The sequence below is a fragment of the Mobula hypostoma genome, chromosome 19, assembly GCF_963921235.1.
Source record: "Mobula hypostoma chromosome 19, sMobHyp1.1, whole genome shotgun sequence".
Lineage (NCBI taxonomy): Eukaryota > Metazoa > Chordata > Chondrichthyes > Myliobatiformes > Myliobatidae > Mobula > Mobula hypostoma.
The window spans coordinates 12,362,202-12,385,521 of NC_086115.1; the positions used below are offsets into that span (position 1 = coordinate 12,362,202).

The 23,320-nt window shown below is 44.7% G+C and overlaps 1 protein-coding gene across 1 annotated transcript; it reads right to left on the minus strand.

Moving 5' to 3' along the window:
* Nucleotides 1-949: 949 nt before the first annotated feature.
* Nucleotides 950-13,614, minus strand: LOC134358826 (phosphoglycerate mutase 1). The gene is made up of 3 exons (XM_063071362.1): nt 13,055-13,614; nt 8,844-9,024; nt 950-4,085 (listed from the first exon to the last, which is right to left on the minus strand). The coding sequence occupies exons 1-3, from the start codon at nt 13,466-13,468 to the stop codon at nt 3,916-3,918; spliced, it is 765 nt and encodes a 254-aa protein (XP_062927432.1). The 5' UTR covers nt 13,469-13,614; the 3' UTR covers nt 950-3,915.
* Nucleotides 13,615-23,320: the final 9,706 nt, after the last annotated feature.

Consider the following 23,320-nt stretch of genomic DNA (forward strand, 5'->3'; position numbering starts at 1 on the left):
TGCAGGAAAGGAATTACTGCCTATTACTAGGTCTTCATTTATGGAGCGACGAGAAAGGGAGGGAGAAAAGAGAATGGAGGTTAACGTTGACAAGCCCACGGGATAAGTTGTTGAAGAACTGGGGGCAAAGGAAATGGGAGAGGTGACTGAGAATAAGGGGAGGGATGAACCTTAAAAAAAATCCTTTAGAACCAAACTTACTTTCCATGACCCAGATAGAAAACTGGGAGTACTGTCTGTGTGTATGGGTGGGTGGGAGGGAGGATACAGGGCTTGCTTTGCTGTTGTTGTTTTATTGCTTGCTCTGTTCTGCCTTGTTCTGTCAAGTATGGTGGGACTACTATGTTGGCGCCAGAATGTATGGTGACACTTACAGGCTGCCCCCAGCACATCCTTGGGTTATATCGCTCGTTAATGCAAATGACACTTTTTCACTGTATATGTCGATAAATAAACAAATCTGAATCTGAGCAAGAACGGCAGCTGTGATCCAGTGACCAAAAGCAAAATACCGTGCTAGAAATTTGAAGCCAAACATAGAACATCCCTGAGGACCTTGCAGGTCGGGCAGAATCTGTGGAGAGAGAAATTGAATTAACATCTGACTTTTCAACAGACGGAGAAATTGCTTCCATTGGGCTTTGTAATGTTTCATACTTTCCCCGCATTGTGGGCATTAGCGCTAGATGGCGGTGCAATGTGTGGTGACCCTCACCGGCTGCCCCCAGCACATGCTTAGGTTGGGTTGGTCATTAAGGTCATTAACGCAAACGGTCCAGTCACTGTAGGCTTCAATGGACAAGTGAGAACTAAATCTGAATCTTGAAACTAAAATACTGCAGATGTTGGAGAGCTGAAATAAAAGGAGGAAACACTCGGCAGGTTGGGCAGCATCTGTGGGGATCAAAGCAGAGCTAATATCTCAAGTCAGAAAGGAACCTTGTGAAGATCAAAATAATGGACAGGCTAACAGTGTTCTCAGAGGCACATTTATTCACCAGTTTGTGTTACAGAAGGTTTTGGAATGTAAAGGTGTACATACGCTGGGCTCCAGCGTGCGTTTGGGACATCATCGGTCCCATATTGCAGTGCTCCACAACCACCCTCATGCAGCAAAGGGTTGGGGGGAGATAGTAGGGGGTGTGAGAGAGAAGGGGAAACGATAACGATACTCAGGTATGCTTAATGATGGAAGCAGAGAGAGGGGAAGCACACAGACACACTAAAATGAACAGCAATTTCAACTCTGTGAAACTAATTCTAGGAAACCGCTTCTGCTTTGCCTTTAGAGCAGGGTTTCTTACCAAAGTATCACACACAAAATGCTGGAGGAATTCAGCAGATCAGGCAGTGCCTCTGGAGAGGAACAAACAGTTGATATTTCGGGCCACAATCCTTCGTGCAAGGTACTGGCCTGCCACATTCAATGTTCATTCCTCTCTGTAGATGCTGCCTGACCTGCTGAGCTCCTCCAGCATTTTGTGTGTGTGTTGCTCTGCATTTCCAGCGTTCCTCAAAACATCTGGTGCTTATACTTCCTACCAGAGTGCTGTGATTGAGGGTTACTTTGCTAACTCCTTGCTACAGATACAAAGCCTGATGATGGGTTTAGGTTCTAGAACTTACAAGACCAAGGATAGTCCTTCAATACTGCTTTAGAGCAACGGTTTTAACTGCCCTTGTAATTCATTTGCTCCGTGGCTATCCCATTGGTGATTGGCTTTTCAACATCTTAAAAAACTAACACTACACCTCCCAGTTACCATGAGAGAGTTGAACTGCATTTTCAACTCTGCTACTTAATTCATGAAATAGCCCAACTAATGTTTCTCGCATACACTAGTTTAAGTGAAAGTGTGATTCTCCAATGAGTAAGCAATTGGTTGTCCACATCAATATTTATCGTTCTTTCACTTGACTCTTACTCCTCACTATCATTACACTGTCCTGATTCCTTACACCTCTTCCTAGCTCTTTCCACTCCATCAGAGCATTTCCCACTACATCAAATGACTGACATCTTTCATTTTCCCTCTAAGCATACCTTATGCTAGCGAGTTCCATAGTCTGACTGCTCACTGGGTAAAATAATCTCACTTGAATTCCCTTTTAGGTTGATTTATTTTATACAGAGATACAGTGTGGAACAGGCCCTCTGGCCAATGAGCCGTGCTGCCCAGCAACCCAATTATTTAACCCTAACCCAATCACAGGACAATTTACAGTGACCCATCAGCCGGCGCGTCTTTGGAATGTGGGAGGAAACCGGAACGCCTGGAGGGAACCTCCGCGTTCGCGGGGAGGAATGTACAAACTCCTTACAGGTGACATTGGAACTGAACGCGGAACTCCAACACCCTGACCTGTAACGCAGCGTCACACTACCGTGACGCGACTCGCCGTCAGGGCGGGTACAGCTCGGGGGTCATTGGTGACCTTGATGGATGGTCTTGTCAAGGTATCGAGCCAGGTGTCCCCATGCCCCAGTGGTTAACATTACCGTGCCAATTAACATTTAAATACTCACTTCAGTGCAGCTTGAGATCTGTTCATCCTTTCTGTAAACACTACCTCCTTTCACACCAATGCCAACTTTCAGAATAACTCTTAAACATTTCACCCCTTGGTCTATAATTCTACTGTCTTGTCCATGTAGTAACAGTGCCACTACCCAGGACGTGCCCTCTTCTCACTGTTACCCTCAAGGAGGAGGTGGAGCAGCCCTGAAGCCCCTTCCCTTCTACCATCAGATTTCTGAATGGACAATGAAACCCAGGGGAGTTCAGCCTGCTGCTCAACGGAGTAACATACAAATCCTGTGGCTGCCTTTAATTCCTCCTTTTCCCCAGTTTAATCCTTGAATTATTCAACTTTTATTTTCTGGATCTTGGTGGGAAATAGCGGTTATTATGTCGTATCCTTTAAGAAGTGGAAAACAGCCTTTTGAACCCAGCAACAGAAAGGGAAAAACTTCCGAAGAAAAATCAGAAGACGTGCCTGCCTGGGCTGAGCGTTTGGAATGTATGTTGATGGATCTCGATAATGAAATGGATAGTAACACTTCTGAGTTGAAGTCGTTCCGACAGAGTTTACAGACTATTGAGGAAAATATTCTTTCCCTGAATACTCAGCTTAAAGAATCGAAATGTCAGATTGCGGATATTTCAACCTGACTGGAACAGGCTCAACGCAAGATTGTCAATTTAGAGGCAAAGTCTTGAAGAAACAACATTCGTATTTTAGGACAATGAAACCCAGGAGCAGCTCCTTCCCTTCTATCATCAGATTTCTGAAGGGACAATGAAATCCAGATGCACTACCTCACTTTTCTTGCTTTCTTTTTGTGCTACTTATATAAATATATATATGTGTGTATTAGTATACTGCGACCACAAAAAACAAATTTCACATCATATGTCAGTGACATTAAACCTGATTCCGAAAGAAGCTAGTTAGTCATACTGTTCTGTAATATTAACCTGTTCTGTAACCATCTATTATCCTATAAATGGGAAAGGTGATGATTAATCTGTGCCTTCAACTGGAATAAGTGGGTCTCCAAATTCAGAAGAACTATCAATACATCCTTTAAATATATTTCCAACACAGGAACAGTTCTACTGATTGGCCAGGCATGAAGATTGATCCAGTGAATCTGTAAGCTAATAGGTAATTCCACAATAAGTCACAATGGACAAAGGAGAAGATGGAAAAGAGAGGTGAAAAGGAGAGAGAGAATACAGAAAGGGATGTAGAGGGCTCATTGAGTAGGCTCAGTCAACACAGAGTAAGGTAGGTAATGCAACTGGGAGCTAGATGCTGCCATGGTTCCCAGAACCATCTATATAAATATTTTTTCGAGAAGCTACATTATGGAATTCTTGCGATCCTTCCACACTCGCTCAGCACCATTCCTCATTTCTTAGCTTTCCCCTGGGCTGCCACGGCAGCCATTGCGGCCTGTATGGTCTCCTCGTCTCCCAGGAACTGCATGGGCTTGACTGGCGTCAGGTTCTTGTCCAGCTCATACACGATGGGGATCCCTGTTGGGAGGTTCAGCTCCATGATGGCTTCCTCGGACATGCCTACCAATCAAAGAGAAAAGAGGAAAGCAGGAATCAGGAACAGGACTCCAGCTTCTTAGACCTGTTCTATACCATTCACTGAGAATACAGCTGATCCTTATCCCAGTTCCAACCACCTGCCTTGGTTTGGTAATCTGTTAGACCCTAGCCTGACATGGGAGCATAGCAACCAAAGTCAGCCATTTAGCCTCTTGAACCTGTTGCACCATTCAGTCAGACTGTTACTGTCATAGAGGAGGCGAGGCCTGGGGCAGATCAGTCATGATCTCCTTGAATAGTAGGATGTACCAGAGGGGCCGAGTGGCCTACTTGTGTTCCTATTTTCTTGTGCTCTGTTTCACATCCTCCCACAAAGACGTACAATCCATCTATCGCATCAATCTCAGTTTTATTAAATTCCCAAACCTCAGTTTACATAGACAATTACAGCACAGTATAGATGTTGTGTTAACCTTTTAACCTACTCTAAGACAAGAGCATAAGACCATAAGACACAGGAGCAGAATTAGCCATTCGGCCCATCGAGACCACTCCACCGTTTCATCATGGCTGATCCCAGATACCATTCAACCTCATACACCTGCCCCCTCACCATATCCCTTGATGCCCCTGAACCAACAGGAATCTATCAACTTCAGCTTTAAATATACCCACAGACTTGGCCTCCACTGCAGTCTGTGGCAGAGTCCCTAACCCCAACCTTCGTGAACCTCCTCTGGACTCTCGAATGATAACACATCCTTTCTGAGATACGGGGCCCAAAACTGTTGACAATACTCCAAGTGTGGCCTGACTAGTGTCTTATAAAGGCTCAGCATTATCTCCTTGTTTTTATATTATATTCCTCTTGAAATAAATGCCAACATTGCATTTGCCTTCTTTACACATACTCAACCTGTGAATTAACCACAGATTCACTAATCTTTAGCTAAAAAAATACTCCTTACTTCTGTTCTAAAAGGTTGTCCCTCAATTTTGAGGCTGTGCCCTCTAGTTCTGGATACCCCCACCATAGGAAACATCCTCTCTACATCCACCTTATCTAGTCCTTTCAACACTCGGTAGGTTTCAATGAGATTCCCGCGTGTTCTTCTAAATTCCAGGTGGTACAGGCCCAAAGCTGCCAAAAGCTCCTCATATGTTAACCCCTTCATATCCACAATAATCTTCTTGAACTTCCTCTGGACTCTCTCCAATGACAACACACTCTTTCTGAGATATGGGGCCCAAAATGTTGGCAATACTTCAAGTGCGGCCAGACAAGTGTCTTATAAATCCTCAGCATTATCTCCTTGCTTTTATATTCTATTCCCCTTGAAATAAGTGCCAACATTGCATTTGCCTTCTTTACCACAAACTCAACCTGTAAATTAACCTTCTGGGAGTCTTGCGCAAAGACTCCCAAGTCCCTTTGCACCCCTGATGTTTGAATTTTCTCCCCATTTAGGTAATAGTCTGCACTATTGTTCCTTTTACCAAAATGCATTTTCATACTGTATTCCATCTACCACTTTTTTGCCTATTCTTCCAATATGTCTAAGTCCTGGTGCAATTGCATTGCCTCCTCAGTACTACCTTCCCTTCCCCCCCCCAACCTATCTTCATATCATCTGCAAACTTTGCCACAAAGCCATCAATTCCACTGTCTAAATCACTGACAAACAAAGTGAAAAGTAGTAGTCCCAATACTGACCCCTGAAGAACACCACTCGTCACTGGCAGCCAATCAGAAAAGGCCCCCTTTATTCCCACTCGCTGCCTCCTGCCTGTCAGCCATTCCTCTATCCATGCCAGTATCTTTCCTGTAACACCATAGGATTTTATCTTGTTAAGCAGCCTCGTGTGCGTGACCTTATCAAATGCCTTCTGCAAATCCAAGTAAATAACATCCACTGCTTCTCCTTTGTCCACCCTGCTTGTTAGTTCCTCAAAGAACTCCAACAGATTTGTCAGGCAAGATTTCCCTTTACATAAACCATACTGACTTTGACTTATTTTATCATTAGTCTCCGAGTACTCTGAAACCTCATCCTTAGTAATAGACTCCAACACTTTCCCAACCACTGAGATTAGACTAACTGGCCTACAATTTCCTTTCTTTTGTCTTCCTCCATTCTTAAAGAGTAGAGTGACATTTGCAATTTTCCATTCCTCCGGGACCATGTCAAAATCATGTGATTCTTGAAAGATCATGACCAATGTACCTGTTATCTCCTCAGTAACCTCTTTCAGGATTCTGGGATGTAGTCCATCCGGCCCAGGTGACTTATCCACCTTAAGACCTTTCAGTTTGCCCAGAAATCTAACCCTTCCCTCCTATATTGCCCTCCTTTCTTCCATCATCCATGAGCCTAAGAATCCCTTAATCATCCCTAATGTATCTGCCTGTGCCATCAACCCTGGCCACACATTCCATGCCCCCACCAGTCTGTATAAACAACCTACCTGTGACACACCCCCTGTACTTTCCTCAAATCATCTTAAAATTATGCACCCTCATATTAGCCATTTCCACTCTGGTAAAAACCCTCTACCTGTCTACTCGATCAATGCCCCTAATCATCTTGTACACCACTATCACACCACCTCTCACCCTTCTTTTCTCAAAGAGAAAAATCCCTGGCTCACTCAACCTCTCCTCCTAAGACGTGCTCTCTAATCCAGGCAGCGTCCTGGTAAATGCTCTCTGCAGCCTCTCGGAAGCTTCCTCTTCCTTCCTATAATGAGGTGACCAGAACTGAAGACAATTTCATTTAATTTAGCATAGACGAGTTGGGCCGAAGGGCCTGTTTCTGTGCTGTACAACTAAAGCATCCAGACTTTCAGAGCTCTTTGTTGTACACAGAATTGTTCCTGACATCACTGCTGATTTTAAGTTTTTGCCATCTTGCCCTGAGGCAACGGCTGTCTGAACAGGGAATGGTTCAGTCATCTCACAACACCTCAATTAATCTTCCTGACTGAAGGCAACTTGTCTCTTCATCAGTTAATTCGGTCAGCCTCGGTTAATCTCACTTTCCTCCAAGGTCAGTATGTCCTTGCAGTGATCCAACACCCTTACTCACTATAATATTCTACACGTGATCTTAGTAAGGTTTTAATAAAGAAAAATAATTTCCTCCATTTATATTCCAACTCCCTTTGCCTTTTAAATTCTTTTGTGTACTTATCTATACAATGTCCTAATGAATTAAGGTAGTTAGCACAATGCTTTATAGTGCTAGCCGTAAGATCAGTGTTTGATTCCCACCACTGTCTGGAAGGAGTTTATATGATCCCCCTGTGACCCAGGTTTCCTCCCACATTCCAAATACGTACTGATAGTGTTAGTGAGTGGCGGGCATGTTGTGTTGGTGCCAGAAGCGTGTCAACACTTGCATAATCCTTGCTGATTTGACTCGACACAAAGGACACATTTCACTTGATGTTTTTATGTACATGCAACAAATAAAGCTCATCTTCATCTTTTCTGAATGTTGACTCTTCCAGGATTTCTAACAAATCCATAATAACCAGGACAATCCAACCTATTCCTCAAAAAACAATATTATTTCCCTCCACATCAACTAGAAATATTAACGTCACATTATCTTGTAGAACACCCAATGGTTTTACTCTCTCACCTTTTTTTTCCTTTAGTAGAGTTTTTTTCTTTTTGTCACAAAGAAGTTTTCTATCTTTTAATATGAATGTCTTCTTTTTTCTCTTCTCTTTGAGGCATTGTAAGTCATGTTTACTTTGATGTACTCTTGTTAATTTTGGATTGATAATAAAAAGATTTGAAAAATGAAGTGGAACAACAAAAAAAATTCTACTTCTAACTCAATTTGATTGAGTTAAGATCAGGAAGCACTCAGGCTCCCAATCCATGTGAAGGTTGGGTCTCAGAATAGATTAGATTACCTTTATTTGTCACATGGACATTGAAACACCAGTGACATGCATCGTTTGCATAAACCGTCAGTGTTTTGGGTCGAGTCCTGATGAAGGGTCCTGGCCCTGAAACAGCAACTGATAATTCCTCTCTGTATTTTTTTCCTTAAGGAAGTTTATTCTCTCACAATACAAGATTAAGCCATCGTAGCTATTTACAATTTTAAAGTAAAACATGTTGATTATTATCCAATATGCACTCGAACCCTTACGGAGGCCGCTCTTCCCGGAAATCCCCCATTATGCCCATGGAGACAATGTACTCCTTTTTCATGGATACCCAGGCACGGACATAACCCCAGAGAAGGGGCAGGCTGTTGGCTCAATTGCCCGCCGCCTGGACCCTGAATGGACATCTTGGCTCGGACCAGAAGCAGACTGCCCGGGAGATCTCCCTAGCAACCCTCCTCCCCCTGCACCAGGCTGCCATAGATCAGGAGCACTGGGGCTGAAGGACAGCTAGAAACCGAGGAGCAGCCCCTTCAGATGTTCAAATAGAGGGTGCAACCTCTCGCACTCCGTGCCGATACGAACACTGACACTCCTCCCGGTCACAGAACGAGCAGGTGGCTGGGGAGTCAGTGAACCAGCTCAAGAATCTGTCATATGGCATTGCTCTATTCCTCTCCATAGATGCGACTTGACTTGATAATCGTCAAGTGAACGGGTTAAGGAATTGACTTGCATTTTAATAGCGCATGTCACCATCACGGGAAGCATCCAAGTGCTTTACAAACCACCCTCCCCGCCCCAACAGGCCTGCTGAATGTAAACTCAAGAGGCGACAGTCGGTCGCTATGCTGGACCACACCAGGACCAGTTTACCTTCCAGATGTTTGACGATTCCCCTCAGGCTGTTGCCGTGAGCTGCAATGAGTACCCGCTTCCCCGCTTTGATCTGCGGTACAATCTCCTCCTCCCAGAAGGGCAGAGCACGGGCAATGGTATCCTTCAAGCTCTCACAGGAGGGCAGCTGGTCCTCTGACAGGTCACTATACCGACGGTCCTACGGGAAACAAGCACAACTTGACACATCTGACAAAATTGGTCAGACAAAGAAGAGTCAATGGGTGTTATTTACTTGGATTTTCAGAAGGCCTTTGACAAGGTGCCATAGACAAGGCTGCTAAACAGGACCCCATAAACACAACAGATTCTGCAGTTACTGGAACGACATAGCAACATACACAAAATGCTGGAGGAACTCAGCAGGTCAGGCAGCAGCTGTGGAGAGGAATGAACAGTCAACCTTTCAGGCCGAGGTCCTGCATCAGGACTGAAGAGTCTGTTCTGCAATTTCATTGTAACACCCTGGGAAAGGTTCCACTGCTAACGTAATGGTCCTTCTGTAGAAGCAGTGTTTGGCTTATGGTTAGAGATAATGGGTGCTTTGGAACGTAAGCCATCCAAAGAGGGGAGTGTGCTTTTGTGTTGTGTGCCTGACACCGGTGTGAGCTGGATCCTTTGTTCAGTGGGAGATGAAGAGAGAAGATGCTGGAGAGAACCGGTCGTAGGATTCGACCCGGTGGGGGACCGTGATTCAGTGGAGCAAGGTGCCAGGGTCCACGAGGATTGGAGAATATGGCTTTTGGAAGAGTTGAGCTCCAACTTGCACACATTTGAATGTTTAATTATAATGGGCTCTTTTTGTTCTTTTTCTTTATTTTCCTTACTAACCCTTTAGTTAAGATTCACAAATATAATTCCTTAAATTGTATGCAGTGTGCTGTCTGTTATTTCTTGGCACTGAGTTGTAACAGGGTAGCAAATCACACAGCATCCACAAACACCAGCGTTGGGGTGGGAGAGCCGTTTCAATCTCACGGGTTTGGTGGGACCGGAGTGTGTACTCCCAAGACGTGGACAGCCAAGGGAACCAGGTGGTTTCATCATCAAGGCTGATCCATTTCCCTTGCACCCCCAGTCTCCTGCCTTCTCCTCATAACCCTTCATGCCCTGACTAATCAAGAACCTATCAACCTCTGCCTTAAATCTTCCCAATGACTTGTCCTTCACAGCCACTTGTGGCAAAAGATTCCACAGGCTCACTGCCCTCTGGCTAAAGAAATCCCTCATCTCCATTCTAAACAGACATCCTTCCATTCTGAGGCTGTTCCTTCCTCCAAACATCCCCTCCAGATTCACTCTATCAAGGTCTTTCAACATTTGAAATGCTTCAAAGAGATGCCCCCTCTTTCTTCTGAATTCCAGTGAGTACTTGCCCTGAGCCATCAATCAGTAACCCTTTCATTCCCAGAAACATTCTGGTGAACTGCTCCTGAACTTCTCCATTGTCAGCACATCCAGGAGAGTAAAGGTGTGGACTATTTTCCAAACAGGGAGAACATCAGGGGTGCAAAAGAACTTGGAAGTCCTTGTTCAGGATTTCCTTAAGGTTAACTTGCAGGTAGTTATGAAATGCAATGCTAGCATTCAATTCGAGAGGACTAGAATATAAAGGCAAGGATGTGATGCTGAGGCCTCATAAGGCATTGGTCAGATTGCATTTAGGATATTGTGAATAGTTTTGGATCCCGTATCTGAGGAAGGATCTACTGGCCCTGGGGAGGGTCCAGAGGAGGTTCACAAGAATGATCCAGGAGTGAAAGGGTTAACACATGAAGCGCATTGGATGTCCCTAGGTGCTTAGTAAGCAAAACAAAAGTAGCAAGCACAAAATATCAGTAAGATGCAGCTACGCAATAAAGGATCGATAGAGTCGGTGGAATTCAGAAGGATACGGGGGGGGGGGACCTCATTGAAACCTACCAAATACTGAATGGCCTGGATGGAGTGGACGTGAAGAGGGTGTTTCTAGTAGTGGGAGAGTCCAGTTCCAAAGGCACAGCTTCAGAATAAAGGCATATCCCTTTAAAATTGGGATAAGGGGAGGACTTCTGTTGCCAGAGGGTGGTGAATCTGTGGAATTCATTGCAAAAGAGGGCTCTGGAGGCCGAGGACTGGGTGTATATTTAAGACAGAAATGACTAGTTAAGGGTTATAGAGAGAAGGTGGAGAATGAGGGTGGAAATAAATCAGTCATGATTGAATAGTGAAGTAGTCCCAATGGGCTGAATGGCCTAATTCTGCTCCTTCATCTTCTGGTCTAACTTCAGGCTCACAAGAACGATAGAAGGTTCAGAAGGTACTTGCAAAAACGGTGCTGCATGTTTCTTTGTTTAGTTCCCAGTCAAAGTGATGAGCTGTTTGGAATTGATGCTGGTCTACGACTGAATTTCTCCCCCCCCCCCATTTCCATTTTGCACGTCCGGCTGTCAGCATGAATCTCTCAGAGTCCCAGTCTTTTACACCCAGAGGCCATGTCAGTCACTCTTTGCATTTATGTCCCTCTGTTTTCCCCACCTACCCTAAACACTGCCGTGAGGCTCATGAGGAATCAATTTAATGCAGCCTTGTTGTCTGTACGCAAGCATTCAGTGTGCATAAAACAGTATCTTGAATACATAGCGTCTAAAGATACTTGTGAATATTTATACTCTAGTGAACTATAAACAGTTAAACACTGATGTATTAAAACTAACGTGATTTTTTTTCAGTACCTATGCTCTCCAGTCTAGACACATTGATGCACTAGCATGATACAATGAACGCATTTACCGTTACAGATTGACAGCTTCATCATTCCGTGAATTTAGTCACGTCAGAGAAACAGCGTAATGAGGTCTCCGGGCCTGCTGGGGGCGCCAGCGAGCAATGGGCGCTGAGGTTAATTAATTACTTAATTAATTAATAGCTGTTTTACGAGTCGTTAATTGCTTAACCTTGTATTGTTTATTTTGATTGGCTCGGGGATTCTGTGTTACTGTTTTATTTCATAGTTTATCGCGGGCTGCTGTCTTTGAGAAGGTTACGTCTGGGCGGTGTCGCTGGACCGAGCAGCCGATATTTTAGCGGAACTCTTCCGAATAAGCCCTGGTCGCCTTGTCTACAGTACAGACCATCTTTCCTTCACATACGGCTCCAGCCAATGCCGGTGCACACCATGACAAACAAACGGGAATTTTGGCCCGTAGAGTCTGAACTTCTACCTCGTCCTGTCGACCTGCACCTGGACCACAATCCCTCATGCTCCTTCTATCCATGTAGCTGTCAAACTTTGTAATCAAACCTGCATTCCACCCTTGCTTCCAGAGTTGAACAGGCAGGCTGATGTTTCCGGGAAAGAATATACTCCCGCCTTGCATTCAAACCAAATCTTCCCCGACACTGAATTCCAACCCAAACCTTTCCCCTTCTACACCTCTTGTCTGTTTATTCCTCCCTAATTCTTTCTACAAGATATAAAAGCAGAATTGGGCCATTCGGCCCATCGAGTCTGTTGCACTATGGCTTGTTTATTACCCTCCTCAACCCCATTATCCGGCCCATTATCTGTCACATTTAACCCTTACTAATTACACTTGGCCTCCACAGTGGTCCGTGGCAATGAGTTCCACAGATTCACCACCCTCCAAAGAAATTACTCTCATCTCAGTTCTCAAGAGACGTCCTTCTATTCTGAAGCTATGCCCTCTGGTCCTAGACTCTCCCGGTATAGGAAGCATCCTCTCCACACTCACCCTGTCTAGCCCTTTCAAAATGTAATAGGTTTCACTGAGATACCCACCTTCGCAGTCTTCTGACCTCCGGCGAGTACAGCCCCAGCGCCATCAAACGCTCCCCATACATTAACTTCTTAAATCCCGGTATCATTCTAATGAACCTCCAAACTGCTCAATACTCCAAGTGTGGTCCGACCAGTCTCTATTAAAGCCTCAGCACTACATCCTTACTTTTAACATTCTGATCCTCTGGAAACGAATGCTGGCAATGCATTGGCCTTCCCTACTGCAGGCCGAGGCGGTAGATTACGCACTCCCGACATTTTAGGAACAGCTTCGTCCCACCCCCACCTCGCCACCAGATGTCTGAACGGAGAACGAACCCGTGAACACAACCTCGCTATTTTTGCCCTCTTTTTGTACTAATGTATGTATAATGTATATATAGTATGTATACGCTCTGTATATAATGACCTTGCTAATGATGGAATAGAAGTCATGATCGGATTCCATTGGAGGAGGGGGGACGTCGAAGGATCGTCTCCAAATCTTCACTTGCTGCTCCCCGTGCTTGGCGGCGGTCTCCGCCTTGTTCAGGCCGGTGAGGCCGCCGTAATGCCTCTCGTTGAGCCGCCAGCTCCTCACCACGGGGAGCCACATCTGGTCGATGCCGTCCAGCACCGCCCACAGAGTGCGGATCGCCCGCTTCAGCACCGAGGTGTAGCAGATGTCGAACTGGTAGCCGGCGTCGCTCAGAGCCCGGGCACCCCTCGCCGCCTCCTGCGCGCCCGTCTCCGACAGGTCGGCGTCGAACCAGCCGCAGAAGCGGTTCTCTTGATTCCAAGTGCTTTCGCCATGCCGGATCAGCACCAGCCTGTGAGCCGCCATCTCTCCGCAGGGGATGAAAGAAGATGATCCTCTCTCTTTCCGCTAATCCTATTTCCCACAACTCCTTCTTCCTATTTATACCTCGCCGATCACTTTCCTTTGCGTTTCCTTAACCCGCCTCCTTGCGTCTATAATATCAGCGCAAACCGAGACTGCACGTAACCGCTCAGGGTGACTTTCAGAACCCGATTTTACAGCACATAGCTAGATTGGACTATATAAGCCACACAGTCAGTTAATAACTTGTACTCACTGGCCAGATCGTTAAATACCTCTTGTACCTAATCAAGTGGCCGCTGAGTATGTTCGTCGCTGCTGTCGCCCATCCCCATTAAAGCTCGGCGTGCAGTGGGTTCAGAGATGCTGTTGTTTGAGTTACTATCGCCTTCACTGTCAGCTTGAACCAGTCTGGCCGTTCTCCTCTGACCTCTCCCGCTAACAAGGCATTTTCGCCCACAGAATTGCCATTCGTTGATTTTTTTTGTTGTTGTTGTTTTAGCACCATTCTGTGTAAACTCTAGAGACTGTCGTGCGTGAAAATCCCAGGAGATCAGCAGTTTTGGAGATACTCAAACCACCCCGTCTGGCACCAACAATCATTCCATGGTCAGAGTCAGTGAAGTCACATTTATTCCCCATTCTGTTGCTTGGTCTGAACAACAATTAAACCACATGATAATGTCTGCATGATTTTATACATTGAGTTGCTACCACATGGTTTGGTTGACTAGATATTTGCATCAACACGCAGGGTACAGGTGTATCTAATAAAGCGAGCACTGCGTTATTTGTACAGTACATCAGGCAGGATGCGGGAATTGTACCAGCTTTGGTAGGAGAAAAGTCATGGGCTATTTTCTAAACAGGGAGAACATTCAGAAATATGAGGTGCAAAGGGACTTGGGAGTCCTTGTGCAGGATTCCCTAAAGGTTAACTTGCAGGTGGAGTCAGTGGTAAGCAAGGCAAATGTAATGTTAGCAATAATTTCCAGAAGACGAATAGAAAAGCAAGGTTTTATAAAAGCCGAAGCTTTATAAAGCTGTGGTGTCAGACCACACGGAGTATTTGTGAGCTGTTTTGGGCCTCTAATCTAAGAAAAGATGTGCTGGTATTGGAGAGGACTCGGAGGAGATTCACAAGAAGGATTCCGGGAATGAAAGGGTTAATGTATAAGGAGTGTTTGATGGCTCTGGGTCTGGACTCGCTGGAGTCTGGAAAAACGGGGGGGGTGGATTTTCATTGAAACATAGAATATTGAAAGGCCTAGATAGATGGACGTGGAGAGGATCTTTCATATAGTAGAGGAGTCTAGGACCAGAGGGCACAGTCCCAGAATAGTAGGGTGCCCCTTTACGATAGAGATAAGGAGGAATTTCGTTAGTCAGATGGTAGTGAAGATTGTTTACTTGCATTGTGAGTTGTGGTTGTGTGATTGATATGCATATTACAAAAAAAAAACACATTTAAAGTGCCGCACAGTTTTCAGGTCGTACAAAAATATCCTGCTCAGAGCCATGGTTGGTCCATACAGCTGTTTTTTTTTTAAGGGAATACTGAGGCCAAGTTATTGGGTACATTTAAAAAGGGGGTTGATATGTTTTTGATTAGTAAGGGTGTCAAATATTACCAAGAGAAGGGGGTTGAGAGGGAAAATAAATGGAGCAAACTCAATGTCTGAATGGCCCAGCTCTGCTCTTGTGCTTTGTGGTCTAATTGGAAATGGAATTGGTTGAGTAACACACACAAAATGCTGCTTAAATTCCCAGCAACTGCAAAATGTCTTGCGTTGAATTCGTTTAATACTGTGACATGCACCAAGATACGATGGAAAAGATCTTCAGTACTGTTCATTCAGATGCTGGACCCAGCATCTTGATGCCGTTATGAGGAAGACACGCCAGCAGCTCTATTTAATTAGGAGTTGGGGTTTGTTATGTCACCAAAGACTCTACGGGTGTACTGTGGAAAGCAACCTGACCGGTTGCATCACCTCCTAGTACAGAGGCACCCAGGCACAGGATCGGAAAATCTGCTGTGTGTTGTAAACTAAGATAGCTCCATCACAGGCTAAACCCTCCTTGCCATCAAGGGTATCTTCAAAAAAAGAACTAATGCCACAAAGGGGCTGCATTTTCGGGTGATGGGTGTCCATCATTAAGAGGATATGCACTCTTCTCTTTACTACCATCAAAGAGGAGGTACAGGAGCCCAATGAAACAACATTTTATGGACATTTCTTCCATTCTGCCATCAGGTACCTGACTAGTCCATGAACATATTTTGCTGTCTTTTTGCACTAATTATTTTTTTAAAAATATTTCGTGCATTGCTCTATATCACTGTAGCAGAACAACACATTTTACAACATACATCAGTGATAATCAATGTGACTGTGCTGTCTTCACCGGAAGGACTACAATGGTTCAGCACACCTCTTTGCCGCCAACTTCTCAAAGGCACGAAATACTGATCAAACCAGCAGCGCTCACACCTGCTGAAAGGATAACGAACACAGCTATAACCTGCCTGGGACTATTTCCAAATGTAATTTCCACTAGATCTGACAGCGAATGGGACTGACTGCCCAGTGCTAACTAAATATGGGATTGTTCACGGAAATATTACCATCACCACCGCCCTTTCGTGATGGGATATATACCGATTTATAGTCATGTGATGTACCTCTCCGCAGCTCGTACGCAGAATGAGAGTGTCTTTCTGAAAACTGGCCCCGCTCTGAGACAGTTGAAGACTATAAGCAACACGCACAAAATGCCGGAGGAACTCAGCAGGCCAGGCAACATCTATGGAAATTCATAGACGCTTCCTGGCCAGCTGAGTTCCTCCAGCATTTTGTGTCTGTCGCTTGGATTTCCAGCATCTGTAGATTTTCTCTTATCTGTAGATTATAATATGTAATTACGAACTACTAAATTATAATATATAACTGTAAATAATAACTTGCTTATTAATCTTAATCAGATTTTGTACAAAATTCTGAATGCATTTAAATGTTAATACCTGACTAATACATACACACACACACACACACACACACAAAGACACATACGTACACACAAACAGCTACAGGGGGACACACACACAATTGATGGGACATATCCGTGTAAATTATTTCATCTGCATTCTGTGAATTCTGTGATATTTGTCGAGTGGGTTTAATTCTTCTCTGGAAATCTGGCTGGAGGAGGTGATCCCCGGTGTCTGAACGTTTGGGCTGTTTCTGCAGTGCGGTGGTGCGCGGAGTCAGGCGGGTGTGTGGGATTTACTGACAGCCGGTGCGGAGCGGATAACGGACAGGGACAGTACGGGCTACAGCCGCACACTGAAAATACAGGAGTCTCTGCCTCCTGCACAAACCTCCGAAAGCATCTTTATTTTACCGAAACAAATCGGCAAGCACATAAACTGCATTGTCTACGCAAACAGCGCCAACGAAATGACACTAAACGTATTTTCATCATTACTGCCGATTATGATGCATCACCAACTTTCACCCATTGAGAGCGAAGGATTCATTTTTGCGACTCTGTAGCCAGGCCGTAATCTCACATGTATAATACGATCATAAAATAACTAGTAAACATGCTCGATCAATCAATTATATTAATTTTCGGTTAATCTCCTTGTTTGGGATTAAAGGGTGGGGGTGAACTGATCAAATCAACACAAGAACACACGAAAATAGGAACAAAAAAAGATTCTGCGGATGCTGGAAATCCAGAGCAACTCACACAAAATGCTGGAAATCTCAGCAGGTCAGGCTGAATCTATGGAGAGGAATATACGGTCGATGTTTTGGGTAGACACCCTTCATCAGAGCTCCTATTAAAATAGGAGCCGGAGTAGGCCAATCAGCCCATCAAGCCTAACCTGGCATTCAATGACCATCACTAATCCTCCCTAGTTCTCAGTTCCTCTTCTGGCCCAGTTCTCCATCGCGTTCAGCGCCATGAGCTGCTGATTAATTATTTACACCGCTCTGTATTCCGATCTGCACAACCTTGGGGGGCTGAGAATTCCAGAGATTTACCACGCTCCAGAGAAGAACATTCTGCAGACTTGAGGTTCAAATGACGACCCCCTAATCTTGCCCATACCTTCAGTGGCCACTTTATTAGGTACCTGCATTTATCTAATCAACAAATCACGTGGCAACAACCTACTGCATAAAAGCATGCAGACATGGTCAAGAGGGTCAGTTGTTGTTCAAGCCAAACATCGGAATGGGGAAAGAAATGTGATCTAAGTGACTTTGACCATGGAATGGTTTTTGGTGCCAGAGAGGGTGGTTTGAGTATGTCAGAAACAGCTGATCTGATATTTTCATACGTACACAGAGTCTGTAGAGTTTACGGAGAATGGTGCAAGAAACCCAAGAAAAAATATCCAGTGATCAGCAGTTCAGTGGCTGAAAATGAGAGAAGTGAGAGGACAATGGCCAGGCTGGTACAAGCTGACAGACAGGTAATAGTAACTCAAATAATCATGTGTTACAACAGCGCTGTGCAGAAGAGTATCTCTGAACACACAACAGGTTGAACCTTGAAGTGGATGGGCTACGGCAGCGAAGACCACACCGGGTTCCATCCCTGTACCTAATAAAGTGGCCACTGAATATACAGTATCTTCACAAACAACTAGAAAATCTGCAGATGCTGGAAATCCAAAGCAACACACACAAAATGCTAGAGGAACTCAGCAGGCCAGGCAGCGTCTATGGAAAAGAGTTTACTCAACCCAATCAGAGCTCAACCCAATCAGAGACATCTGTAGATTATAATATGTAATTACAAACTACTAAATTATAACACATTACTGCAAATAATGTTTTGCGCATTAATCTAAATATATGATTTTGTACAAAATTCTGAATACTTTTAAATGTCAATACTCAACACACACACACACATACAAACGTACATACAGGCACATTCAGAAACAGACAGACAGACGCATACATGTAGTACACTCAAACACCTACAGACACGCAGTCTCACGCACATACACACCCACACACACACACACACACACAATTGATGGGACATATCCGTGTAAATTATTTCATCTACATTCTGTGATATTTGTCGAGTGGGTTTAATCCTTCTCTGGAAATCTGGCTGGAGGAGGTGATCGCCGGTGTCTGAACGTTTGGGCTGTTTCTGCAGTGCGGTGGTGCGCGGAGTCAGGCGGGTGTGTGGGATTTACTGACAGCCGGTGCGGAGCGGATAACGGACAGGGACAGTACGGGCTACAGCCGCACACTGAAAATACAGGAGTCTCTCCTCCTGCACAAACCTCCGAAAGCATTTTTATTTCACCGAAACAAATCGGCAAGCACATAAACTGCATTGTCTACGCAAATAGCGCTAACGAAATGTCATTAAAAGCATTTTCATCATTACTGCCGATTATGATGCATCACCAACTTTCACCCATTGAGAGCGAAGGATTTGTTTTGGCGACTCTGTAGCCAGGCCGTAATCTCACATGTATGATACGATCATAAAATAGCTAGTAAACATGCTCAATCAATCAGTTGTATTAATCTTCGGTTAATCTCCTTGTTTGGGATGAAAGGGTGGGGATGAACAGTTGAAAAACTGATCAAATCAACACACGAACTCATGAAAATGGGAACAAAAAAGATTCTTCAGATGGTGGAAATTCAGTCAGTCAGTCTCTCTCTCTCTCTCTCTCTCTCTCTCTCTCTCTCTCCCCCCCTCCCCCCCACCCCCTAGCACAGCGCTTTACAGTGCTGGTGGCCCGTGTTCCGTTCCCGCTGCTGCCTGTGGAGTTTGTACGTTCTCCCCGTGGCCGTCCCACTGTCTAAAGATGTACCAGTTGGTAGGTTAATTCATCGTTGTAATTTGTTCTTTGATTAGGCCAGGAATATATCGGGAGGTTGCCGGGCGGCGCGGCTTGACAGGCCGGAAGGGTCTATTCGGAGCTGTATCCCAATACATAAAGTAAATAGATAACTAAATCAAATGTTGGGGAAAGTCAGCAGATCAAGCAGCATCTATGGAGTGGGCGGGGGGGAATAAACGGTCGACGTTTTGGGCGGACACCCTTCATCAGAACTCCTTTAAAAAGGAGTAGGCGCAGCAAAAGTAGGCCACTCAGCCCATCAAGCCTGTTATACCATTTAATATGACCATCACTAATCCACCCTGGCCGGCTGGTGGTCAGTGGCATCAGCGCCGGACTTCGGAGCGAAGCTCCCGAGTTCGAACCCAGCCGGCTCCCCAGGCACGCTTTCCATCCGTGCTGGGTTGAGCGTCGACTGTTAAAAAAGAAATTGCCTGCTACAGAAACATCAACAACAAAAAGTTGATGGCCTGTTCTCTCTCGTGAGTTTAAAAGGCAATTTCCTCCCTAATCCACCCTAGTTCTCAACCCCTCTTCTGACCCAGTTCTCTATTGCCTTCACTACCATGAGCTTTCGATTAATCCAAACTGCACAAACTTGTGGGGCTGAGAATTCCAGAGATTCACCACGCTCCAGAGAAGAGCACCTTGCAGACATGAGGTTTAAATGACGACCCCCAAAACTTGTACATACCTTCAGTGGCCACTTTATTAGGTACACCTTTACACCTGCACATGTCTAATCAGCCAATCATGTGGCAGCAACCTAATATATAAAATCATGCAGACATGGTCAAGATGTTCAGTTGTTGTTCAGACTAAATGTCAGAGACCCGAGCTCTTTAGGCACAGAGCTCGGAAAAAGTGATGCAACACACTTTTAACATCATAAATCAGCGAGTTGCTTGTTATGTCTCCCCTCTCGCTGTGAAACAGGGACACCCCTTTTTCCCCTATGGGGGGGGAAGAGGGAAGAGAGAGAAAGATAGAGAGAGAGAGAGAGAGAGAGAGAGAGAGAGACACACCGATATGTCGAATACCAGGTGAATGAGTAGTCTTTGGGGTATTGCAAGTCTGTGTCTTTATCGATGTTTTGTTGCATGCTTGAGTGCTCAATGGGGGCACTGATGCTTTTTTTTGGCTGGTGGGGGAGTCGTTGCTTTGCTGCTGCTTATGTGTGGGTGGGGGGAGCTCAGCGGGCTATGAGGGTTCTAATATTTAACTCATTCGTTTTTGGGGCACTCCTCTGTTTTTGTGGATGGTTGTGAAGAAAAAGAATTTCAGGATGTGTATTGTATGCATTTCTCTGACATTAAATGTACAGTATCTTTGAAACCTTTGTATGGTCAAGAAATGTGATCTAAGTGACTTTGACCATGGAATGATTGTTGGCGCCAGACAGGGTGGTTTGAGTATCTCAGAAACAGCTGATCTCCCAATATTTTCTCACACACGGAGTCTCTAGAGTTTACATTGAATGGTGTGAGAAACAAAAAAAAAAAATTCAGTGATTGGTCGTAATGTGAGTGAAGATGCCTTGCTAATGAGAGAGGTCGGGGAGAATGGTCAGACTGGTTCAAGCTGACAGACAGTTGATGGCAACTCAGATAACCACACATCACAACAGTGGTGTGCAGAAGAGCACCTCTGAACACACAACACTTCGAACCTTGAAGCGGATGGGCTATGGCAGCAGAAGACCACACCGAGTTCCATCCCTGTACCTAATAAAGTGGCCACTGAATATACAGTATGTTCACAATCTCTAGAAAATCTACAGATGCTGGGAATCCAAAGCAACACAAACAAAATGCTGGAGGAACTCGGCAAACCAGCCAGCATCAATGGAAAAGAGTTTACTCTTTTACTTCAACATCTTGTGTTTGTTGCATACTGTATGTTTCCTCACTGGAGATTCCCCTCAAGTGGAAATATAGGTGTTGTGTTGGTGTTAGGTATGGACTGTGCATTAAAAGGTAACAAATTTATGAGTGACACTTCCAATACTGAGAGAATACTGCAAAATCAGATGTGATGGCCAATGTCTCTTCAAAGTTCAATTTACTACCATATATTATTTTGAGATTCATTTTCTTGCAGGCATTTATAGGCGGAAAAAGAAATGCAACAGAATTTTACCTAAAACTATACAGTGTATAAACAGACAAGGACTGACAAACAGCCAATGTGCAAATAACACAGTCACAGGGAGAATGTGCAAACTCAGGGGTGGTGGTGGAAGCCAGGCTGTGACAGCATTACGCTAACTACAACACCACCAAGCTGCCTTTGTAGTACAATTACAGTGCACATCAACACTCAAAATATAAACATAGTTAAGATAAGGAATGTTTTAATCATTCTTTCAATTATAAGCAGTCTGTGCACAAATACAGATCAGTTGTTGGATCCCAGCCTTGGCAAACATCAGTTAGACATCATTAACACCACAACACTATAAATACCCATGTTTAACCATCCGATATACAAATATCACACAGCTTTAATTTATATTAAGTATTTATTAATAATGATTCAATTGTATTAAATATTTGGATATAATATTGTTTAGTGATCTCCAAAAAAATTGCAAAGTGTAAAGATTTCCCACACCCATCGTCTCTCAGACAGACATGTTATCTTTGTACTCTTGTCCCCAAATGTCTGACATGGACACCGTACATAACGATAAGCTCCCATAAAGTTATTAAATTCAGGATTCTGATGTATGTACATAAGTTGTTCTAAGGAATAGAAGAACTAGTTTACTCCCTCGCTCCACTTTCAGTAATTGTTCTTTCATTATAAGTCCCCCCAGATCAGTGGGTACCCAATGCCTGGGCCTCTCTTATAATCGGCACTGGCGTACCTCAAGGATGTGCTTAGCCCACTGCTCTACTCTCTCTTTGTGTGCCTAGGCACAACCTAAATGCTATCTAGAAATTTGCTGATAAGATAATTATTGTTGACAGAATTTCAGATGGCAATAAGGAGGCGTACAAGATAGATCAGCTGGTTGATTGGTGTCACAGGAAGAACATTGCGCTCAATATCACCAAGACCAAGGAATTGATTGTGGGCTTTGGAAGGGGAAGTTGAGGGAAACCACACCAGTCCTCTTTGAGGGATCAGCTGTAGAATGGGTGAGCAGTTTTAAGATACTGGGTGTCAACATCTCTGAAGATCTATCCTGGGCCCAACAAAATTGCCTAGATCTATCTTTGGCAATTACAAGGAAGGCGTGACAGCGGCTATATTTCATTAGGAGTCTGAAGAGACTTGGTATGTTACCAAAGACGCTCATATATTTCTACAGATGTACCATGGAGGGCATTCTAACTGGTCACATCTCTGTCTGGTATGGAGGGGTCACTGCACAGGATCAGAAAAAGCTGCAGAAAGTTGTAAACTCAGCCAGCTTTGTCATGGCTCTAGTCCTCGCAGCATCAAGGACATTTTCAAAACACAATGCCTCAGAAAAGTGGCATCCATCATTAAGGACCCCCATCACCCAGGACATGCCTTCTTCTCATTGCTACCACCGAAGAGGAGGTACTTCTGAGGGCCCAGGCTCAATGCTTTAGGAATAGCTCCTTACCCTCTGCCAACCCCATGCAGACTACCTCACTATTTGTTTGCTCTCCTTTTGCACGACTTACCTGTGCAAAAGGCTTGAGGGCTGGTGACCCTCTAACTGCACGAGTCCAGAGTTCAAGGCCTGGAGTATGCGGCCCTGTCATCAGTGAGTCCGAAGTTCAAGGTCTGAAATTTGCGGCCCTGTCTTCAGTGAGTCTGGAGTTCAAGGCCTGGAGTTTGGGGCCCTGTCATCAGTGAGTCTGGAGTTTGGGGCCCTGTCGTCAGTGGGTCTGCAGTTCAAGGCCTGGAGTTTGGGGCCCTGTTATCACTGAGGCTGGAGTTCAAGGCCTGGAGTTTGGGGCCCTGTCATCAGTGAGTCTGGAGTT

Bases quoted from the DNA above. Each gene is read 5' to 3' on its own strand.
- LOC134358826 (XM_063071362.1), bottom strand. From the start codon at position 13,468: ATGGCGGCTCACAGGCTGGTGCTGATCCGGCATGGCGAAAGCACTTGG. The intron at 9,025-13,054 runs GTCATTATATAC...TGTTTCCCGTAG, and splicing joins TCTATTCCATCATTAGCAAG to GACCGTCGGTATAGTGACCT. The intron at 4,086-8,843 runs GTAAACTGGTCC...TTTGATTGGTAG, and splicing joins AATCGTCAAACATCTGGAAG to GCATGTCCGAGGAAGCCATC.